At 37.0% G+C, this 19,480-nt stretch overlaps 1 protein-coding gene across 5 annotated transcripts in view; it reads left to right on the top strand.

Annotated features, from left to right (window-relative positions):
- The window catches only part of LOC134050627 (BTB/POZ domain-containing protein KCTD5), a 31,616-nt gene extending 13,637 nt beyond the window's left edge, over window positions 1-17,979 (top strand). For 2 of the 5 annotated variants that reach the window (XM_062503806.1, XM_062503804.1), the window contains 2 exons: window positions 4,747-4,872; window positions 11,935-17,979. In XM_062503806.1, coding sequence (XP_062359790.1) covers window positions 4,747-4,872; window positions 11,935-11,964 — 156 coding nt within the window. In that variant the 3' untranslated portion in view covers window positions 11,965-17,979. Of the gene's footprint in view, window positions 1-4,746; window positions 4,873-7,343; window positions 7,403-10,050; window positions 10,177-11,934 lie in introns of those variants that run through there. The other 3 variants (XM_062503802.1, XM_062503803.1, XM_062503805.1) reach the window with 3 other exon arrangements.
- Window positions 17,980-19,480: the final 1,501 nt, after the last annotated feature.

Below are 19,480 nucleotides of genomic sequence, written 5' to 3'. Positions count from 1 at the left end.
TATATATGGGCACTTAATCACACAGTTGGAGATTGGAAACCTGGGCTATTACCCAGCTCAGTTCCAGAATCTGCTTTCAGTGTACCAAGCACGGTCTGTTTCTTGCAGTTGTATAGGTAACATTTGGAAAGTGAAATGTGGGGTTTTAAGACTTCTGGCAACAGAGAAAGAATTGTGGTTTGTTAGGGATTTGTAGGGTAAAGGCAGAATGATGTCATTCAGACAGTCATGTCCTGGATAGCTCAAAGTAAAAGCCAGCATTGTAAAATGGAAGGTGAGGAGGGCAGTGAAGAAATTAATACAGGTATAAAATAAAATAAAAATTATAACTAAAAAAATGAAGATTTGAAGTCTCACTATTGCATTAAGAGACCTGAAATAAATATTATTTCCGGCCTGGTGTCAGTCATCAGTGCTGAGTTTTAAGAGCTGATGTATGTGTCTCTTCATAACCTTTTGCAAATCCTTTGGGAAGGCAGAACAAATGCATTATATGTCTAAAAGGTATAGAGTCCATTCTTAGATTCATACAACGATTCTGTTAAAAAATGAGTGGAGGATTTTCTATAATTCTATTAGCTGATAGTATAATTTAATTTTTTTTAAAAGGACAGTTTTTTCAAGCTTTCTAATATACAAGGAGTTCACCACATCTGAAATAGAAGCAGTAAGAATCAAAGTACAAGAATATTTAAAATATAATTTGAGAGTAATTGTTACAGAATTTACTTGGTTTTGAGAATCAGACCATCATAAAATAGAGAAGGAAATTAGTAGTGGTGAAGTAGAAAAGTTAGTTAATATGAGTAACTCCTGTGGTAAGCAGAGGAAAAGAAGAAGGAGAAGAAAAAGAAAGGAGAAGAAGAATACTGCGCTGCTATTTGTGCAACCTGGAGTGGTTATCTGAGATAGCAGTAGTATTGCTGATTTGTCTGGTAAATATACTACATAGATTTTGAATCAGTATTATTAAACCAATATAGCAAATCTGTATCGGCATGTTACTGAAATGTGTCTGTTTTTGAGATCTGTCTCAGTTCAGGTAGGCATAAGGTTAGTTCACTCCAAAAAATAAGATTCCTTATTTCGAGACAGGAAATTTCTTTTCTTCTTGTGATTTCTTTGTCTTTTCAGGAAAATTGTGACCTCTATTGGCACATCAAGCAGTAACTATATTTCTTTTGATTTAATCAAAATGAAAGTAATGCTGCTTTCCATTCCTGCCTTTTTTTAGCTGCAGCTGACAGCCTACTAGTACCAACAACCCTTATTCCATGCAAGCAGAAATGCATCCTTATCTAATACATTTTCTGTGATAAGTAGCATTGGCATTTTCCTGTGCTCAGTTCTGACACTGTTGGGGCTCACAGGGATGCTTAAATAGGATCACACTGCTTTGGTGAGGTATGTAATGAAACAAGTCATGGAAGGAATACACCAATGCAGAAAAATAGATATATGCATGTTATATACATACATGCATACATATATACACACATATATATATATATGTACATATTTGCACATATACATATATATATATATAAAAGCATACAAATCTCTGGACTTTACAGTTTCAATGTGTTATTTTATCCTTCCTTAGGTTCTTGATAATTTAAGCCACATGAAGAAGCAAATGTGGCTTCAAAGCAAAAACAGTTTGTCCTTTCAGAAAGTCTGAGAAACAGTAGTCTGGATAATCTGAAATCCTTTGATCTGTTTTTCATACCTCAGATTACTCTGATGTGTTTTGGCTTCTTTTGGGGGGGTGGGATGGGGGTGGTAGTATGGGGGCAGACAGACATGGCAGGGATGTTCTTCCAGTTTATCAGCATCCTTCTAAAAGTGTTGTCACCAATACTGGGAACAGTGAAGTGACTTTTGGATCATAAAACATATTTCTGATTTCAGTTTCTGACAGAACAGTTCAGTTCTAATCTGCAATCATTTTCCGTTGGTTTTTTTTTTCTGTCATCAGCCTTGTTGTTGATAATTTCAGAAAACTACAGTGACAGTTCCAGCATGCTGTTGCTACTATGCAAAGTATAAATTTTTAGCTGCACACATATGAAACTGCTTATGAGAGTATTGTGAGTTGGAGTTTTGAGGAACTCGGGTGTAATTCTGCAAAAGTGGCTTTATCAACTGATCAGTAGTGGCAAAAAGTCATTAGATATTTTGCAGTCAGCTAAATTGATAGTCCTAGCAACTGGCTAAATGTATTCAATCTTCCATGTCTCCTAAAAAGACTTATGTGCAAAAGGTTAATTTACATGGTTGGATTATGAAGCATTTGTTAGTTGCTATCAACTGAAGACCTGTCAACCTGGTTGAAACAGGACTGATGATTTGGCTGATGTTTGTCTTTTATGGTATCTGCTGTCAGAGAGGTCATTTGTTTCTTTAGAGTGTCAAGAAGTAAAGAAGTATTTTTCCTTCTGGTAGTTATCATAGCTTATCTGATAACGAGTTGTTGCCATTTTCCAAGAAGAAGAGTCAACTGTACACTAATTAAATTGTATGCTTGAATTTTGTTCTTCAAACTTCTCTTCAGAGAAGGTGAATTTTGAGTGGCTTTATTTAAATATGTATACAAACTTTCTGAATGTTTTCTAGCCTTTAAGTGGGTTAAAAATGTTGTTTAATGTCCTACCTTTTACCTTAATAATTGAAGCAATTACTGTATTTATACTAAATGGTTTGTAATTGCTATATAATACAGTATAGTGTAAACGCTATACCACTTTGTTGGGTTTAAGGCAACTTAACAGCTATTTTTTTTCCTGAAAATCTGTGCATGATGTTCTTGTTGATAGGGAAGACAATCAACAAATCATCTCAATATATGAAGTAAATTTGGGTTGTTTTTCCGCCTTTTCAGTAGACTTTCTTAGTCCATCTTGTGCAACTAAGAAACTAGTTAACTCTGTGGGTTTTGTGATTCTATGTTACACAAATACGTTCGGGTACAGACTGCAGGGTATTAGCTGATTTAGTATCTCAGGGTGCATTGTGTCTTTATATGCATTGGTGCTTCTGAAAACCAATGTTTGTGTTAAGTGTTTGTGACTTCATCATACAGTTGGTTGAAAAAATGTCTTTAACACATTAATTTTTGATCAGCCGTATTCATTACTGATTATGCATATATTTTACAGAACTAGAGTGATGTTAGAAGAGGAGGAGGCAGGGAAGGTTTCTGTGATCAACAGAAACCACACTGTTGTTACAGTGTAATAGTTACAACACTTGTGTGCTGTAGTATCATCAGGCTCCAAAAATGTTTGACAGTCCCTAGACCTGGCATCAAGTTGATTCATTATGCAGACACACTGCCTGCTGCTCTTTGTAGCCACGGGCTTTTTCCATCTGTGGGAGCGCTCGCTTGGCTGAACACTGAAGTGCAGGAACATCTGAGCATCTCTCTCCTCTCCTTAGAAAGTACAGTGAGGCTTTGTTTTCTTCTACGGTGCTATATGGAAGCTGCTTTTAACCTTGGTATAACTTCAGTTTTTGTTGGGGAAGTAATTTTATCCCTTAAGTACAAACTCTGGATCAGGATTTCATCTTGAATTCATCTTTCACACTTTAACAGATCTTTTATTGTCTTTGGTGTTCTGGTGCACTAATGGTAGTACATGATTTGTCTTTACAGAGATAACTGCAGTGTTTTAAGTGCTGTTACCCTAAAAAAAAAAGTTAGGCCTGTTCCATGTGGCCATTTCTAGAGCACTTAAATGGTAGAGATTGGGGAATAGGGCAGTCTTATTGTACATCTTAAATATAGTTTGGGTAATGACAAATTGGCACAGTGTATCTGTGCAACAGTTTTATTTTTAGGACTTTGTTCTGTGTCAGTAGATCTGACATTATCTTGTAGATCGCACATTATTTTGTTGTGCTTTTGAAATAAAACTTTAAAATAAATGAACCAGCTACATCTGAATTTAATCTGGCTTGGAAAGGCAGGCTATGTAAAGCTTCTAGCATTAGGTAAGTGTATTGTGTGTAAGGTAAGACAATTTCTGCCATTTGACAAACATGCTGCATAAGAAGTAGTACTGATGTTGAATATATTCTTCTTTCTCAGTAAATTGTCATTTATCATTCAATATAGAGACTGTAGAAACTTGTAAATGTGTCACATTTCATTATACATGGCTTCTGCTTGTAGCACTTCCTTAATTAGCTGCCTTTTAGCAATATGTATGAATTTCAGATGTTACTCTTGTTGTCCCACCATACTGTGTCTTGTTGTATTCCAGTTGGATGCAAATATTGTGTTTGTTCTTTCAAAATATGTTTTAATAGAAATACCCTTATTCTGTAAGTAGTTATGGTATCGCTTCAGGCTAAAGAGGTTCCTGCATGCAGCCATTTACATGTTAAATCATGCCATATGAACTTTAAAAATTAACTTTGGAGGATAGGAAGGTTTCCAGTAAATAACAGAAATGGAGAACAGGCTACTTCTCCACTGGCCTGCCTCCACAGTCTTTTCTTTCACAGGATAATTATAACTGTAAATCATTAATTCTGTAACTTTAAAAAAAACCCCTCTGTGTATCTTATCATCAGTGTGTATTGTCAGTGTATTTGTCAGCATCAAATTGTATTTGCATCTAAATGAAGAATCATGCTTCAGGCACAACCTACAGTCTGAGTGAGGAGTGTTTGTACTAATCATGAGACTTTATGGAATTAATTTTATGTGGAAATACAATTGACTTTTTTTTCATCTTTCAGCTGGTCAGTATTGGTTCTTCCTATAACTATGGAAATGAAGATCAGGCTGAATTTCTGTGTGTTGTCTCGAAGGAATTGCATAACACTCCTTATGGCACAACCAGTGAACCCAGTGAAAAAGCAAAGGTGAGTTACTAGACATCGGACTAAAGAAATTATGTTGAATTGAGTGGGCTTCACAAGTCATGATAGATCTCTGTTCTGGACCATTATTTAACTGTCCTTTTTTCCCCTTGTTCAGGACTAATAATAATTCCCTGTCTGTTGTATGAGGGGCTGTAAATGGTACAGTCAGCATGCATTTGTTATGCATGCCTGAATTATTTAAATACAATACTCTGTACTTTTTCAGTACCTATTTTTTCAGGTATTGGCAGATCTTTGCTCTTCACAGCTGAGAAACGAGGTTTTGTTTCTTATACATTTGAATGACACTGGTTCAGTTAAAAACTGCTTTTCTTGCTTGACTTCAGCTGAGGAAATCTTACTGTCAAGAATGGAACTTGAAAAATCCTATCTCTGTAAAGCAGTCATGTGCAATGTGTTATAAAATGAGGGTACTTGTTAATGTTTTCAGAGTTCTACCAAGTCTGCTTTCTGTAACCAACTTTACAGAAAGATTGCAATGGGCACAGTATCTTAGCATTTTACTCAGTTTTATTTCAGAATTTCTACAAAGGAAAATGTAAAATCACAGCTGACTAGCCATAAGGCAGAGCAGTTCTGTAATGGGTTCTGAGCAGTGAACAGCTTTTATCATTGTATTGCTGCTTTGTATGAGATGACTACCGACAAACTGGATACACCTGTAGTTGACTTAAAAGTTTTTGATTTCCCTTATGTAGATGGAAAGCAATTGGTAAAGCTTGCTTTTTCAAGAATTGCCTTCAAAGAAATTGATTTTGAAATAATGCTAAGAATGGAATTGAGTCTTGGCACTGAGGCCTCAAATAGACAAAACTTCATTATTTTCTATGCTTTGTAACATGCTTATGCAGCTACACATATGGAATAATTTTTATAATTTGCACTGTAAAAGTACTCTAAGCTATGTGTTGGATGCCTAATAAAATAAGGTAATTTATGTTAGTCACTGTTGAGATAAAACTTCCAAAGAGTTGTAAAGGATTAGTGTAGTCAGGGTTAAACAGTGAAACTGGGTAAGCCATGTCTAAGTCTTTCAAAGCCCTAGTTAAGGTCTGCTTTTGCCAGGATGCTTGAGGAAGACTTTGAAAGGTGACGTGTTAGAGGTGTGTGATAATAACTTAGGGCTGAGATATCTGCCTGAAATAAAATGTTATATTCTAGAGCCTAATAAACATCTTCATAAGGAATAGTAGTGCATCTTCAGGTAATTTCAGAAGTTGCCAGAGTTACGTTGCATCCTTAATGTAAAAGAAAATATGGATCAAATGCAAGTGTTAAAGATGAAAAGCAAAAGCTAGTTGAGAGTGCATTATGACTGTGTAAATGGAGTAGCACTGAGAGAGGCTCTATTAGACATCTCCATTAATGTGCTGCTTGCTCATTGTTTCAGAGAAGAGAGCAGAGCATCATTTAACCACTGTGATGAATAGGAATTACTGTTGATTTTGGCTGGAGATACAAACATTCCCTCCTTTTGTCCTGGAAGAGTTAAGCTGTTCCTAGCAATTAATAGGCAATACTTGATGAATAATTCTTTTCTACATTATGTTTCTAAAGGGTCATATTTTTGTATATAAATATATGTTGTGACTGGGAAAAAAGGGAAAAAGAATTTAGTTTTTTTCTTGAAAGGTTTCTAACAGCTGTGTTCAGAAATCTTGACTCAGGAAGATGTTGTCTCTGTAGTTCCCTCTTAGTGAGCATTATCCTCTAGTCTCAGTAGTGTCTGAGCTGGTCTTCATGAAGTTCATATGATTGAAATTCTGGTATCCACTTTTATATACAGAATAATATGTTCATGTACTGGGACTGACTTACAAGAAAGTCATCCTATTACTTTTTCAGCAAATTGAGTTAGAGAAAAAAAAACCTGCCAGTATTTATTTTTTATTGATAAGCACTTCAGTTTTAGTTAATAGTCCTGGATTTTCAGAATAGGAGAAAGTATCTTCTGTTAACCATCTAATCAAACTTCACCTTCATTCCTTCTTATGGACTTTTTTCTTGTGTTTTCTTTTTTTAGTTAACAGCATAATAAGTTAGTAGATTACTTCTGTGTAACCTTCTAATACACCTAAGCAAAGAAATTCATCTTAAATGGTTCCATTAGCTTTTACTGGTAGCCATGGCACTACCAAAAGATAACCTGTATTCCCACAGGCAGTCTTCTCTTTCATACCACTTTATTGACTTTACTGTTGGCTTCTCTCTGCTGACTTCAGGATATTTGAAGAGGAAAATGTCATGAAATCTGTTACATTCCTTCTTGAAATGGTCAGCTGTCATACTTTTTTATACAAAGAGTGGAGGTCCCAGGTAAAAGTAAATAAATGTCATTGCCAGATGCTTCAGGTGTAAGTGGATTGTACTTTGTTGCAGCTCTGACTCACTTGCAATCTCTTCTTTTCCCTTCCTTCTTCTATACGTGCTGCATGCTGCATGACATTCAGAGTGAGGATGAAGAAACGGATTACGATATGAATGACTCAGATTAAGTGTAAATGTCATGGTGAGCACTAGCTGCCCTAGGATTTTAACCAGATGCTTTTCTGCCCCATCCAGTTCCCACCCCCACTAGTGCTGTCCTTCGGCTAGTCCTGGTAGTGTGTGCGTGTTTGTGATTGTAGTTGTGGCATGGTTGGCACAAATACAATTCCTGTTCTGGATATTGCTTTTTTGACAGAATAATTACTATTGCTTTTATAAACTGTATTGTGAGTAGCACCTTTAAAGCTTTGCTGAGAAGGGAAGTTCTCCATGTAGATTCTAGGGCCAGAAATGCTTTTCATTCATGAATTTCTTTCTTACCTTATGTGCAACCCTGTAGAGGCATCTGATGCAAACTTACCATATACATTTTCAGTAAATGTCTGATTTGGCAATAATTTTAACAAATTTGATTCAAGTGCAACATAGTCCAAAAGTGGTCCTAACTGATAATTTTGAAACTAGGGATTATTTTAGTAAAGATGTGACAAATATAAGTAAATAGTGTGATCTTGGTGCTACAGTTGTATTTATCACAGGAAACAACTCTGGGGAGGGATCCTCTCTACTGTAGTTTGAGGTCTGAAGGAAGATCAAGTTACATTAAAAGTCACAAGTGAGAGGGCACCAAAAAAAAGCTGCATCTGAAAAAACAACTTAGGCACTTTTCCTAATGTGTTGTTAAGTACTTCTCTCATTTATATCACTCTAGTTTGTAGAAGATAACATACCACTGAGTGCTCATTGGTATAGTGTGGGTGGTCACTTGAAGCTGTATAAATTGAAGATATTTACCATTGCATGAGACTAAACTTCAGCTTCTCACCTATATACCTAAACTTCTTAGCTGTGAAGCAGCCTTACACTTATCTCTGGAGTTTGGACAGTGCTGTCAGGCACGTGGTGTGATTCTTGAGGTTGTCTTGTGCAAGGCCAGGATCATCACTTAATGATCCTTGTGCTTCCCTTCCAACTCAGGATATGCTGTGATTCTATGAAGTTGCTGCACTTGGCCGAAAAAGAACCTACATTATTTTCTGAAAGGATGCTAACAGCAGCTAGTGCTAGGATAGTGTAAAGCCTTTTGCGAGGTCTTCAGGAATGCCTGAAAGGAATGGATTAAATCTGAAGCTTTATTGAAACAAAGTAAACTGGCACTTTGCTGGAATTGAAGGTAATATTCTTAAGCTGAGAGGCAAACAGTCCTTAAAACACTCTTCTATCAGCAGCAGCTTTATTTTGAGTGGGAAGAAATAGTGTTCATGTTCTGCTTCCCTAAGAAGCAGTCACACTCAGGCCCCTAGAATATGAGAGTTCATTCAACATTGTTTAGAAATTTTAAGCCAGCTTTGGCTCTGGTGCACCTATCGGGAAAATAGAACAGAAATAGGAAGATTAGGAAAATCCTCAGTACAGCAGATTTGTACTAGAGTTGGGACAATCCCCAGTATCAGTACAGACTGGGTGATAGATGGATTTACTGCAGCATTGCAGAAGATTTGGGGATACTGGTGGGTGAAAACCTGAATTTGAGCCAGCAATACTTGCAGACTAAAAACCCAGTTATCCAGGGCTGCAACAAAAAGATGCACGGCCAGCAGACTGAGTGAAGTGATTCTCCCCCTCAACTCTACTCTCATGAAATCCCACCTGGAATGCTGCATCCAGCTCCAGGATTCCCTGTACAAGAAAGACCTGTAAGAGTGGGTCCAGAGGAGAGACACAACAATGGCCTGCAGGCTGGAACCTCTCTCCTGTGAAGACAGGCTGACACAGTTGGGATTGTTAGGCCTGGAGAAGAGAGCCCCAGGGCTGATGTTGCTGCATTTCCAATACTTAAAAAGTGTTATTAGAAAGATGAAAAAAGATTTTTTACCAGGGCTCATGGTGACAGGACAAGGTGTGAGGTTTTTAAACTGGAAGAGGCTAGCTTTAGATGGATATAATGATGAGCATGTTCTTTACCATTAAGGTGGTGAGACATCTGGCACAGATTGTCCAGGGAAGCTGTGGTTGTTCCATCACTTGGAAGTGTCCAAGGGTAGGTTGGACAGGGCTTGGAGGAACCTGGGACAGTGGAAGGTGTCCCTGGCCATGGCAGGGGTTTGAATGAGATGATCTTAAAGATCCCTTCCAACCCTCTCTTGTGATTCTATGATTTCCCTTTCAGTAGAAATACAGGTTACAGAAGAAGTATCAAGAAAAGTGTGTTAAAGTACTGCCTTATGGAATAGAATTTTCGGCTTTATGTTGGGATTCCTGGGCTCAGTAAAATGTGCAAAGTTCAGTGTCCAGATATGCTCAGTTTTATCTTACTGCATGTGTTCCTGATGCGACAGAAATTAGTTCTAAGTCTATTAATCTTCCAAGTACTCTTCTAGGAATGAATGAACTCAAATACTTCATATTAAATCGGAAATATTTACAAAATCAATAGATTCAGTATTATTTTCTAGTTGCACAGCTATTTGTTTCAGCCATGTTTTTGTCTCTTGGATATGATTTCATTTACTGATTCCATTTGCTGGGTCAGACAGTTATCCTCTATTGTGGGCATCTGCTCCAGTACATTGTTCTCTCCTTTGATCAAGAGCAAATACTTGGGGAGGGAGTTTAAGTATGAAGCATTTATGATATCTGCTTGTGATGTATTTTCCCACCTTCCAGTAGAACTCAGTCTGGGAATTTTGGCTTCAAGCCTTCATCCAGGTCATTGCATGGAAGATACAATGACACTGTGATACCATGAGTTGGTATCAGTGGCACTATCTTCTGTAAGTTTATCTAGTCTCTTTGGCTTGTGTTACACTAGCAGTTGCTGAGTAATTTATAGAGCCAGTTTTTTCCCCACAGGATTCACTTATATCTTTCCTAGTTTCATATTAAATGCTTTTTGCTTATTACACATAGTAATGTTTTTACTTTGCTTCTAAAAATGTGTTTAGAAGCACATTTTGCTTCTAAAAATGTAGCTTAAAGCATGACAGAGCTGGTGGAAGATGCCCTTTTCTATTTCTGAAATTTTTCAAAGTAGCTGTGCTGACATCTGGCTTCACCCAAAGCAATAATGCTGACTTTGAAATGAAAAAGAACTTTGTATGGACAAAACTAGATCCAGGTGTCGGACTGAGTACACTGAGCAAGTGATAAAGTGGATTTTTAATTCTTTGAGCTAACACCACACTGCCTCTGAATGCAGTGGCAATGGGTGTTTTATGAACTCCAGCCCCTAAAAAATCCCATGGAGCTGGGCAAAGCAGGTGAGACCTTGCTTGACTTCAGTCACCATTAAAGACATAATAGTCATTTTAACAATATTAAAAGGAAACTAAATACCTCAACTTTTAAAATTTAAAACTGTACTTGAAACTGTTGCGTGAAGCAATTGCCAGCCTTTACTGTACAAGCACAGAGATGGAAGTGTTTGTGTGTGCTGGCAGATTCTGTGGGCTGGAATGTGCTGCTGGGTGTTTGTTGTAACATCAGGCTACACAAAGATCATAATAGATGGAAATTCCATCTTGAGGGCAGGTCTGCCATTGTCCAGGGATTGTGCCTTTACTTTCGTTCAGCTTTTGAAATAAAGAGCCTTTCCCAATACTAATAAAACTATCAAGAAGCAAAAGAAAATGAAGTATTGTAAGACTTCTACTTACAAATTAACATTCTTAAGTACTTGAGCTCAGTGTTTGAAGCTTTACTTAATGCTTTGTTTGCCTTTTATCATGATTGGTTCTGCAGCATGCTGACATTATTCTAGAGTACTACAAAGCTTGATAGTTTACCTCATTATTGCTGGTTGTGATTCAGTTTAGAGCAGCAACATTAAAATATTGTTGCTTGAACAGACAGTCCTAAGACTTGGATCCTTTCCTGTCTGGAGGAGCCAAAATAAACAGGAACAGAAAAATAGTTAAAAATAAAAAAATAAAATAGAAAAAAAAATAGTTAAACTGGAACTAGAGTGGGTGCTGTTCATTTAAATCTTGCCAGGTTGTACTTGGTCTTTCTTTAAAAATAAACTTCTTGCATCATCACACCCAGTGTGCCATTTCTGCACATTTTGATTTGCTAGTTCATGTTTTCAGTGCTAATTTATGGAACACAGTTTGCATCTGAAACTTTAGAAAGTTTAGGATATTTTACCAGAGCAGGAAAAATGAAGATTAAATTCCATTTCTAGTAAAGTACCCAGGTTAATTTACTACATAGGACCTCAGGATCTTCTCAACTATGTTGAGGTGCAATGGCTTACTTTTTACAATTGCCAACTCTTAAGTCTTATTAATGTATTAAATATTCATGTTAGTAATACTTAATTCCTAGCAGTGTTCTACACCTGTTTTAATGGTATTTGATAGTAGGCATTATACGCATGTATCAATCTGTCTTTTTTCAGCTAAAAAAGGACAGACCCCAGCAATGTCCTCAAACCAGGTCCCTGACACATTAACAGTTATTTAAAATAGTCATTATGTTGCTCTTTGATCTCCACGCTTTAGGAATGACAGTGAGCTAATTTTCATTTATAGAATTTTTATTGGTCTATTTCAGATTTTGCAAGAACGAGGTTCCAGGATGTGAAGACAGTGTTGGACGGTGACAGTTTTTTTCTTATATTCGAAGATGCAGTGAATTGTCACACAGAAGAGGCTTGGCTGCAAAAGAAAAAAATCAGATTTAGACAATTTTCTGTTGATCTGAGTTCAACCATATTTGCCTATAAGCTGGTGTCACCTTCTGGAAGCATTGCAAGATAACATAATGGGAATAGATGGTGTGGGAGTATGTGTTAAATTTTTGGTTGTAATGCATGGTTGTACTCTCTTGTTGGCTGATTGACACTGGTCATTTGAAAAGAAATGACCATGCACTCATATTTTCCTCGGAGACATGTAGCACTTAATGTCTGGTGCTGGATGACCCAATGTTGATCAGTTTGGAGACTTTTTCCTACTAATCATTGTAAACTTTAAAAGGACAATGTAATTGGTGCTACACACACACACTCACACACACACACACTCACACACAAATGTTACAGCCCAGAAACACAAGTATTTGGGCATATGTTGTGTTAGAATCAGTGTCAGCCCCAGTTGACTGTATTATACTGCACATTCCTTATGGCTCTGTGGCATAATCTATTATGTAATAACAGCCTAGGAGATCAACTGAAACTAGCACATGTAAAAGTTACACAACAGAGAAAAGGTTTCTCTGAACGGTGTATATATTGACTGGATGTATAGCTTATTTTAATACCCAAAGGGAAAACTAAACTCAGAGAAAATGGCCTTCCTCTGAGTTATTCTTGATGTTCCCTCCGTTAAAACAAGTCTCCTGTAAAAGTTACGCTCCAGTCCTGGTCACATGCTTGAAAGTGGAATCAAAATTCACTGAAAATGACCAACTGAACATCCTTTTCCTTTGGAGGTGTTTGTACTCATATGTGTGTTTGTGCTTTTATAAAATGCCTATAAGCGTTGAACTGTGTGGAATAGGGTAGAGATTTTTTGAGAGCTGAACATTTTACAGAAATACAGCTGGCTAGTCCTAGGTCCCCATCTCTATGACTCGGATTAAAACCAACCTTAGTGTGAACATAAACTCATCCAGTTGAAAAACCTGATTACTTTGGATATTCAGGATACCTGTAATCAACCTTTGTCTTTATTCTATAGAGTTTCAACTATGCAGTTAAGAACAGTGTTTGAACAGAATGCGAAGCAGCTTTGTTAGTTTGTCCTTGATAAAGGCTAATACACAAGACATAGGCTATGTTTTGAGCGAGATCATTAGCACATATTCAAAACAGGTAATGAAATGGACAGTATAAAACTTGGCTTCATTGACTCACAGAACCAGTGGAAGGGAGTTTCAAAGAAAGCTACAAGATGGTTTTAAATTCTAAAGACATTACAGTTTTCATTCTTAGCAATTTCAGAATTTATGCATATGCTGTCAGTTGTCCTTTACACAAAAGCCTGATTTTCAAACACCCAGGGTCTACTTTTTAAATTTTTTTTAAAGGACTTAAGCATTGATATAAGTTTGGCAGAACAATTTTTAAGAAACATTTCTACTAAACAGGTTAAGCAATGGGCTAAATGTTTTGACCGTGTGCCTAATGCTTGAAAGGATTTGTAATGCATTTTGTGACTTGGATGTGGTCTGCACGGGAAGCTGCTGGCCCCTCCACAACACATACAATTTTTGTCTTTTTTTAAGAAGTTAAAACTGAATTAATTTACTAAAACTGTAATTGTGTAGTGGGAAATGTTTATACTTTTATACTTTTTTAGGTACCCATATTTTATCAGCTTAAATTGAGCACACAGATGTCCCCTAAATAGTGGCAGATTATCTTGTGTTTCTGAAAATAAGCATAACAATTGTCTGTGTTAACTGCATATTAAAACATTTCTTCTGCTGCAGTAGTCACTGTGTTTTTAAGCAGTATGACTCCACCAAATTCTCTGAACTCCCCACCTCATGGAATTGCAGCCAACCATGTTACTTGTTGTTTTCTTGACATGCTCTACAGAGTAATTCAGCATTGATCTAAGCAGATTTCACTGCCTAAAACACCAGTTTTACAGTGATCCTTAAGAATCAGCATTTCTGCTGCCTTTCTTATTAAACCCAAAAAGGACAGACTATGAAATAAAGTGAATTTTTTTCTGAATGGCATCAGCAAAGCATGAGTAACAAACTGAGCAAACTGAACAAATTTAGAGTATGTAAAATAGTGTTTTTGTCAAAGTATGGGTTTTTTTTCCCCCCTGGAATATTTTTGGTTCAAAAACGTGCTTTTATGATAAGATCACCTGCAGCTTAGTTTACATTATATCCCTGCCATAGCTAATTTTAGGGAAATGAGTGTTTAATACTTTTTGCAATTTTTTTCCAATACCTCACAAAGATTTGAAGAAGGAGAGAATAGAGAGAGCTTTAGTAGGCAGGTACCTTGTAAATTATTTTAAATACACTGTTGTTTGAGACCACCTGAACTACCTACTTTCCTGTTCTTGCTATTGGCATTATTGCTTTAATTTTTGTGATCATGTGAGGCTTTCAGATAGATGAAAATGCTCTCTTCAGCTTTTTTCAAGGCATTAAGAATTTATCCCTAAATAAGTTTTGTTTCTTTTTGTTTGACTGTTGCAGTTTCAAATGAAGTTAGTGACAGTAACAAGGTAATTGCATTAGAGTCCAATCTACGTCACCAGGCTTTGCAAACATTGCTTCATCTGTTAAGATCTTGCAGTATGAAATTATGTACCTGTAGAGTTTAAACTGGAGTACTTTGTCTGCAAACCCCTTGGACTTAACTCTGGACATACACAATTCTTGCACTCTATTATTAAATCAGAATCACTATTATCATTTAAATCATACACCCTATTTTTAAATCAGAACAGTATTCCAGGTTAAAACTTTAGATCCTGAGCTTGGAAAGATCATAGAAGTAGGAATAAAACAGGAAGAGAGAGAGGTGAAATTCCTTAAAGGCATTTACATTACAGACTTCTTGCAAAACTTGATTAAAAGCAGAAGTTCAAATTTGCTACAGCAATTTCTTGCTTTGAGTTAGGAAACAGCATATTGTTGGCCTTAAGTTTTCTCAGAGGTTATTTTCCTTTATTGGAGATGACATTTTTGTATTACATGCTTTTGACTTCTTCAAGCAGCAAGTGAATCAGAATTTTGCAATGAACAAGTAATTCTGAGGCCTCAAAGACATGAATGTCACATAATAACAGTCCAGATGTATACTCTGACTCAGCAGTTCCCAGCCCAAAGGTTACCTGGAATTTTGTCCGATTTACTGTGGGATTTCCATGGATTACAGTTAATTGCAGATTTTTTATCCTGCAGTAATTTAATTGTATGTCAAAGACTTTATTGAATTTCAAAGGTTTTTTTGATACTTTACAAAAGTTTCCATTGTCAGAATAATTTACTCATCAAAGCTGTAAAATTACTGTGTTTTTTTCAAACTCAGATTTCTTGTAACGATGGAAGTTGTTTCATCTTGCATTGTAGCATTAGGAGAAGATATTTCTTACAAAATGAATCTTGATGAATCCATCTGATGTTTTTGTTTTCAGATTTTCTTTAGACAACAGCTGTGTAGCTCCATTTTTTGCAATGTGAATGCACAGTTATGATTGATTAGAAACAGGACTATTTCCTGCAGATTCAAAAATTGAATCAATCTTCTCTTTTTCTGAGAGAGGTTGTTTTGAAAAAATGAAAACTGGCTGATTAAACAAAAGATAACTTGGTTGCAGGCATGCAACCAAGGGAACAAGTCCACTGAGTAGGGTGATAGTGTTATCAGAAAAGTGCTTCTCATAACAGAACACTATTCTGTGAATGTCTGTTGAGGTTGAGAGTTGTCAGACGCTGTTTAAGCTGTAGAGAGCTGCCACCAGCAACATACATACGTTAGTTAATTTTTTTTATTAATGTTTCAAAAATTAACTTGGAGTGCAAAAATGCAATAGTATCTGGGTCAGTGGAATTAAGTAGAATCTGGATTATAATTACCCAGGTATACTGGAATGTGTTCCTTGGGAAGTACTGGGAGAAGACTGAGGTTGTCCTGGGCTTTTTGAGGAAGATCAAAGTCAAATGAAAGGTTGAAGTCAGGGATTTTGTTCAGTTGAGATGTGATAAAATCAGAAAGTGCCATTCTCCTATTTTTGTTCTTTCTCACCACATCAAAAGTTTCAAGTTTTTCAAATTGACTTTTTCAATCAGCCCTTGAACTGTGGGGCTCTTGAAAAGAGGTGAAATTTTGTTATGCCTTTAACAGTGTCTGCTATCCTAAGACAGAGGGGTTAAAAACGTGAGTGGTCATTGGAGAATTATATTTTCTAACACAACAATTTTGAAGTACTTAAGCCTGAGGATGCTGCCTGTTACTTTATTGTAGTTTGCACGTAGTCATTGTAGACTGCAGTTATGTTGAGTTTTAAGGACAATCTTGGGATCTTATGTGGGTTTTTGTGTAGAATTATTGATTCTTTAAATAGTACGAATATTCATTTAAAAAAAATGTGGAAGGCTCTCTGAACTTGGTATCATATAAGTTTTCTTTTGTTTCACAAAAATCAGGAGCTGTCTTTAAAGGCTTCTTAATGAACAGAGGCTTTAAAGGGCTAAATAGATCTTCTTGTCCAGTTTGCCTAAATGACCATCACAAGGAACTCCTTTCCATTTTCAGACCAGAAATGCTAAGGGCTAAAATGCTTTCCGGGGCTAATTTGAGGTTCCAGAGACATACATTTGAAAAACTAGTCTGTTTTCTTTTCAACTCTTGGAATTTAAAATATTTTTTACAAATGGCTGAACCAATTGCAGATGTAAGTGTTCCTATGTGGCTTGGATTTTCAGTATCCAGAAGAACACACTAGAGAAGGCAGTACACTTACCCTCCACTTCATTATTACCTTTGCTGAAATCTTAACTTTCATGAATAGCACTGGCAATAGGGAAACTTTGAGGAAGATATTGCCCCAGGAAATTGTCACAGAGTTTTTCTTTGTTGCAGAATATTTTTTTGCTACTTGGTTGACCTTTACTTTAGCAATGTCTACCAAGGCATAAACATCTCAAAGTTCAGTGAAGAGATACTGCTGCAAGTACAGCTTTGTGGATTCATTAGAGGCTATTCAGGATGTTGTGTCTTAATAAGTACTATAATGACAGAAACTTTTTTTAAAGTTATTTTGCTACTTTGGGAGTGAGTGGAAGGGGAAGAGGTTCTGTGACAGTGCTCTCCTCGCCTTAGGAAGCTGAGCCTAAATTTTGACTTAAGACCTGTTTGTGATTTTGAGGCCTCCTCATCTGAAGCGAGTAAATGTATTTATTATGTATGTGGTTCTTGCTACTTCTGAAGATTTTTCAAAAGCTTATGCACAACTTTACTCACATTAACTTCGCTCATGTGTACTTGGTAGAATGAAGCAAGGGGCAAGACACAATTAGAAGGAATGTTGCCAGCCTCTCTACCTGGAACTGAAACAAGATCACCGAACTGAAGAAGTATCAAATGGTGGCTTTTTCCATCTGCTTCTCTCCTTGTCGTTGCCTCAACCTAGCTATGAAAAATCTACTTCCTATGCACTGTTTAGGACCACCTACCCAATTCAACAAATGTTCTTCTCTTTTTACCTTTTCCTCCAAATCACTGGTCTCAAAATTACCTGTGCATCAGCTGTTTGTTCTTATACCCAAGTGGCCATACTTGCAACATATTTTTCCTGGATAGTGGATTAGCAATAACACTTTATTTTGTGCCAATTCATTCTCTCTGAAGTGTTCTTACTGCAGCAAAATTTGAATTTTGATTTGGTTTTAATGGATTTGCATTAACCAAAACTCATAGCACAGACAAGAAACTGAATTCAGGGAAATTTCCCTGAAAAAAATCTGCTAGGGCTTCCCAAATAATTTGAAGGTGGTTACAGTTAACCATCACTTTCAAAACAAACAAATGAAATGTATGTGGGTATTTTTTTAACTTCCTTTTCATAACACTAGTGTATTGTAAACTGCATGGAATAAACCTGTTTTTTCCCTTTTAAAGTGTGGTGTCTTACATCTGTCTTTTTTAAATGCACTAATTGATATTAATATCGTGGTATCCTGTTGTTGGGGGTTGGTTCTTTCCCTTTTCCCTCTGTGGAATTTTCCCCATTGTCATGCTAAGATACCTGTTGACTGGGCCCTAATGACAAGGGGAAGAGGGGAGGGGAGAGAAGAGGGAAACCCCTCGATATTCAAACAGCCAGAAGAGCAGACGGAAGGCTCTGGCTCGGCCCATTTCTCCCGCGAAGTTCGGATGAGAAGGACGATCGCCGCCTCTGACCCATTCCTGCCATCCCAGCGGCGGGAGCCATCCTCACTGCTGTCAGACCCTGCCCTGCTGCCTTCTCGCTGGAACCTGCCACCATCCAGCACTCTGCTGAGCACCAGGACCCACACCGTGAGCGGAGAGCTCTCTCTCCATCTCTCTCTCCCCCTGGGACAGCGCTGCCATCACCCCCAGCCCTCCTGCGGCTCTGCGGGACCCGCCCGCCCCCAGCACCGGGAACTGCAGCTCAGGGAAAAGGTGCCTGCAGCCAAAAAACACTGGGACTGAGTTACTGTTCTGTTTGTGGCTAATTTCATAGCTGTTGTTGTTCTTGTTTGTCTTGTTAGATATACTAGTAAAGAACTGTTATTCCTATCACCATATCTTAGCCTGAGAGCTCCCTTAATTCCAAAATTATAATAATTTGTAGGGAGGAGGGATCACACTTTTCATTTTCAAAGGGAGGATTCTGCCTTTCTTAGCAAACACCTGTCTTTCAAATTAGGACACCTGTGATAATTCCTAGTTTAGCACTTCAGATGTAAAATGCAGTTGCGTATTTGTTTAGTGATTCAAAGCATTAACAGTTTCTCCTTTGTCAAGGAGATGTATCCTTTACTGCTGCCCCAAAATCTTTGTCACAAAAAAAATTTGGTCTATTCAGATTAAAATCAGTGGGGAAATGATTTTCCTTTGCAGTTGCTATGACTTGCTGATCATTACAGGAGGAAATAGTTGTCTCTTTTATGGATGTATAATCACATGAAGAAGTTTCAACTAATTACTTTGCATACCTCTTCTTCTGCACAGCTGAAAGACTACCCTGCCTAACATCAAAGATTCTAGAATCCATTACTTCAGTTTTTAATATAAGTGCTTCCTTTGTTTGAAAAACTAAGACAGTGGAAATTGATGCTTTTTAATAAGGCAAACAATATAATAAGTTTAATATAAGAAGGATAGAAATGGCTGAAGGAAGTAAGTTATTTAAATACAAAGTACAGGTTGTTGAAATTATCTCGGAAGTTTGATAGCTGTGTCCTCTACAACTACAGAGAAGTTCATAATTGAATATTAGTATTGAGAAGACCATTGGGCAGCTCTTATTTTCCAAACTGCTAGTATGAATTTGAGAAGCTAAGACCCGTGGTTTTTAAATTCTTAAAGGCTCTACACTTACATATGAGGTGAATTTCATCTTAACAGTTTAATCAGTTTTAAGTGCAAAGCACA

This window comes from Cinclus cinclus, chromosome 16, assembly GCF_963662255.1.
Source record: "Cinclus cinclus chromosome 16, bCinCin1.1, whole genome shotgun sequence".
NCBI classification, from domain to species: Eukaryota; Metazoa; Chordata; class Aves; order Passeriformes; family Cinclidae; genus Cinclus; species Cinclus cinclus.
This window is presented reverse-complemented; position numbering and strand designations above follow the sequence as displayed.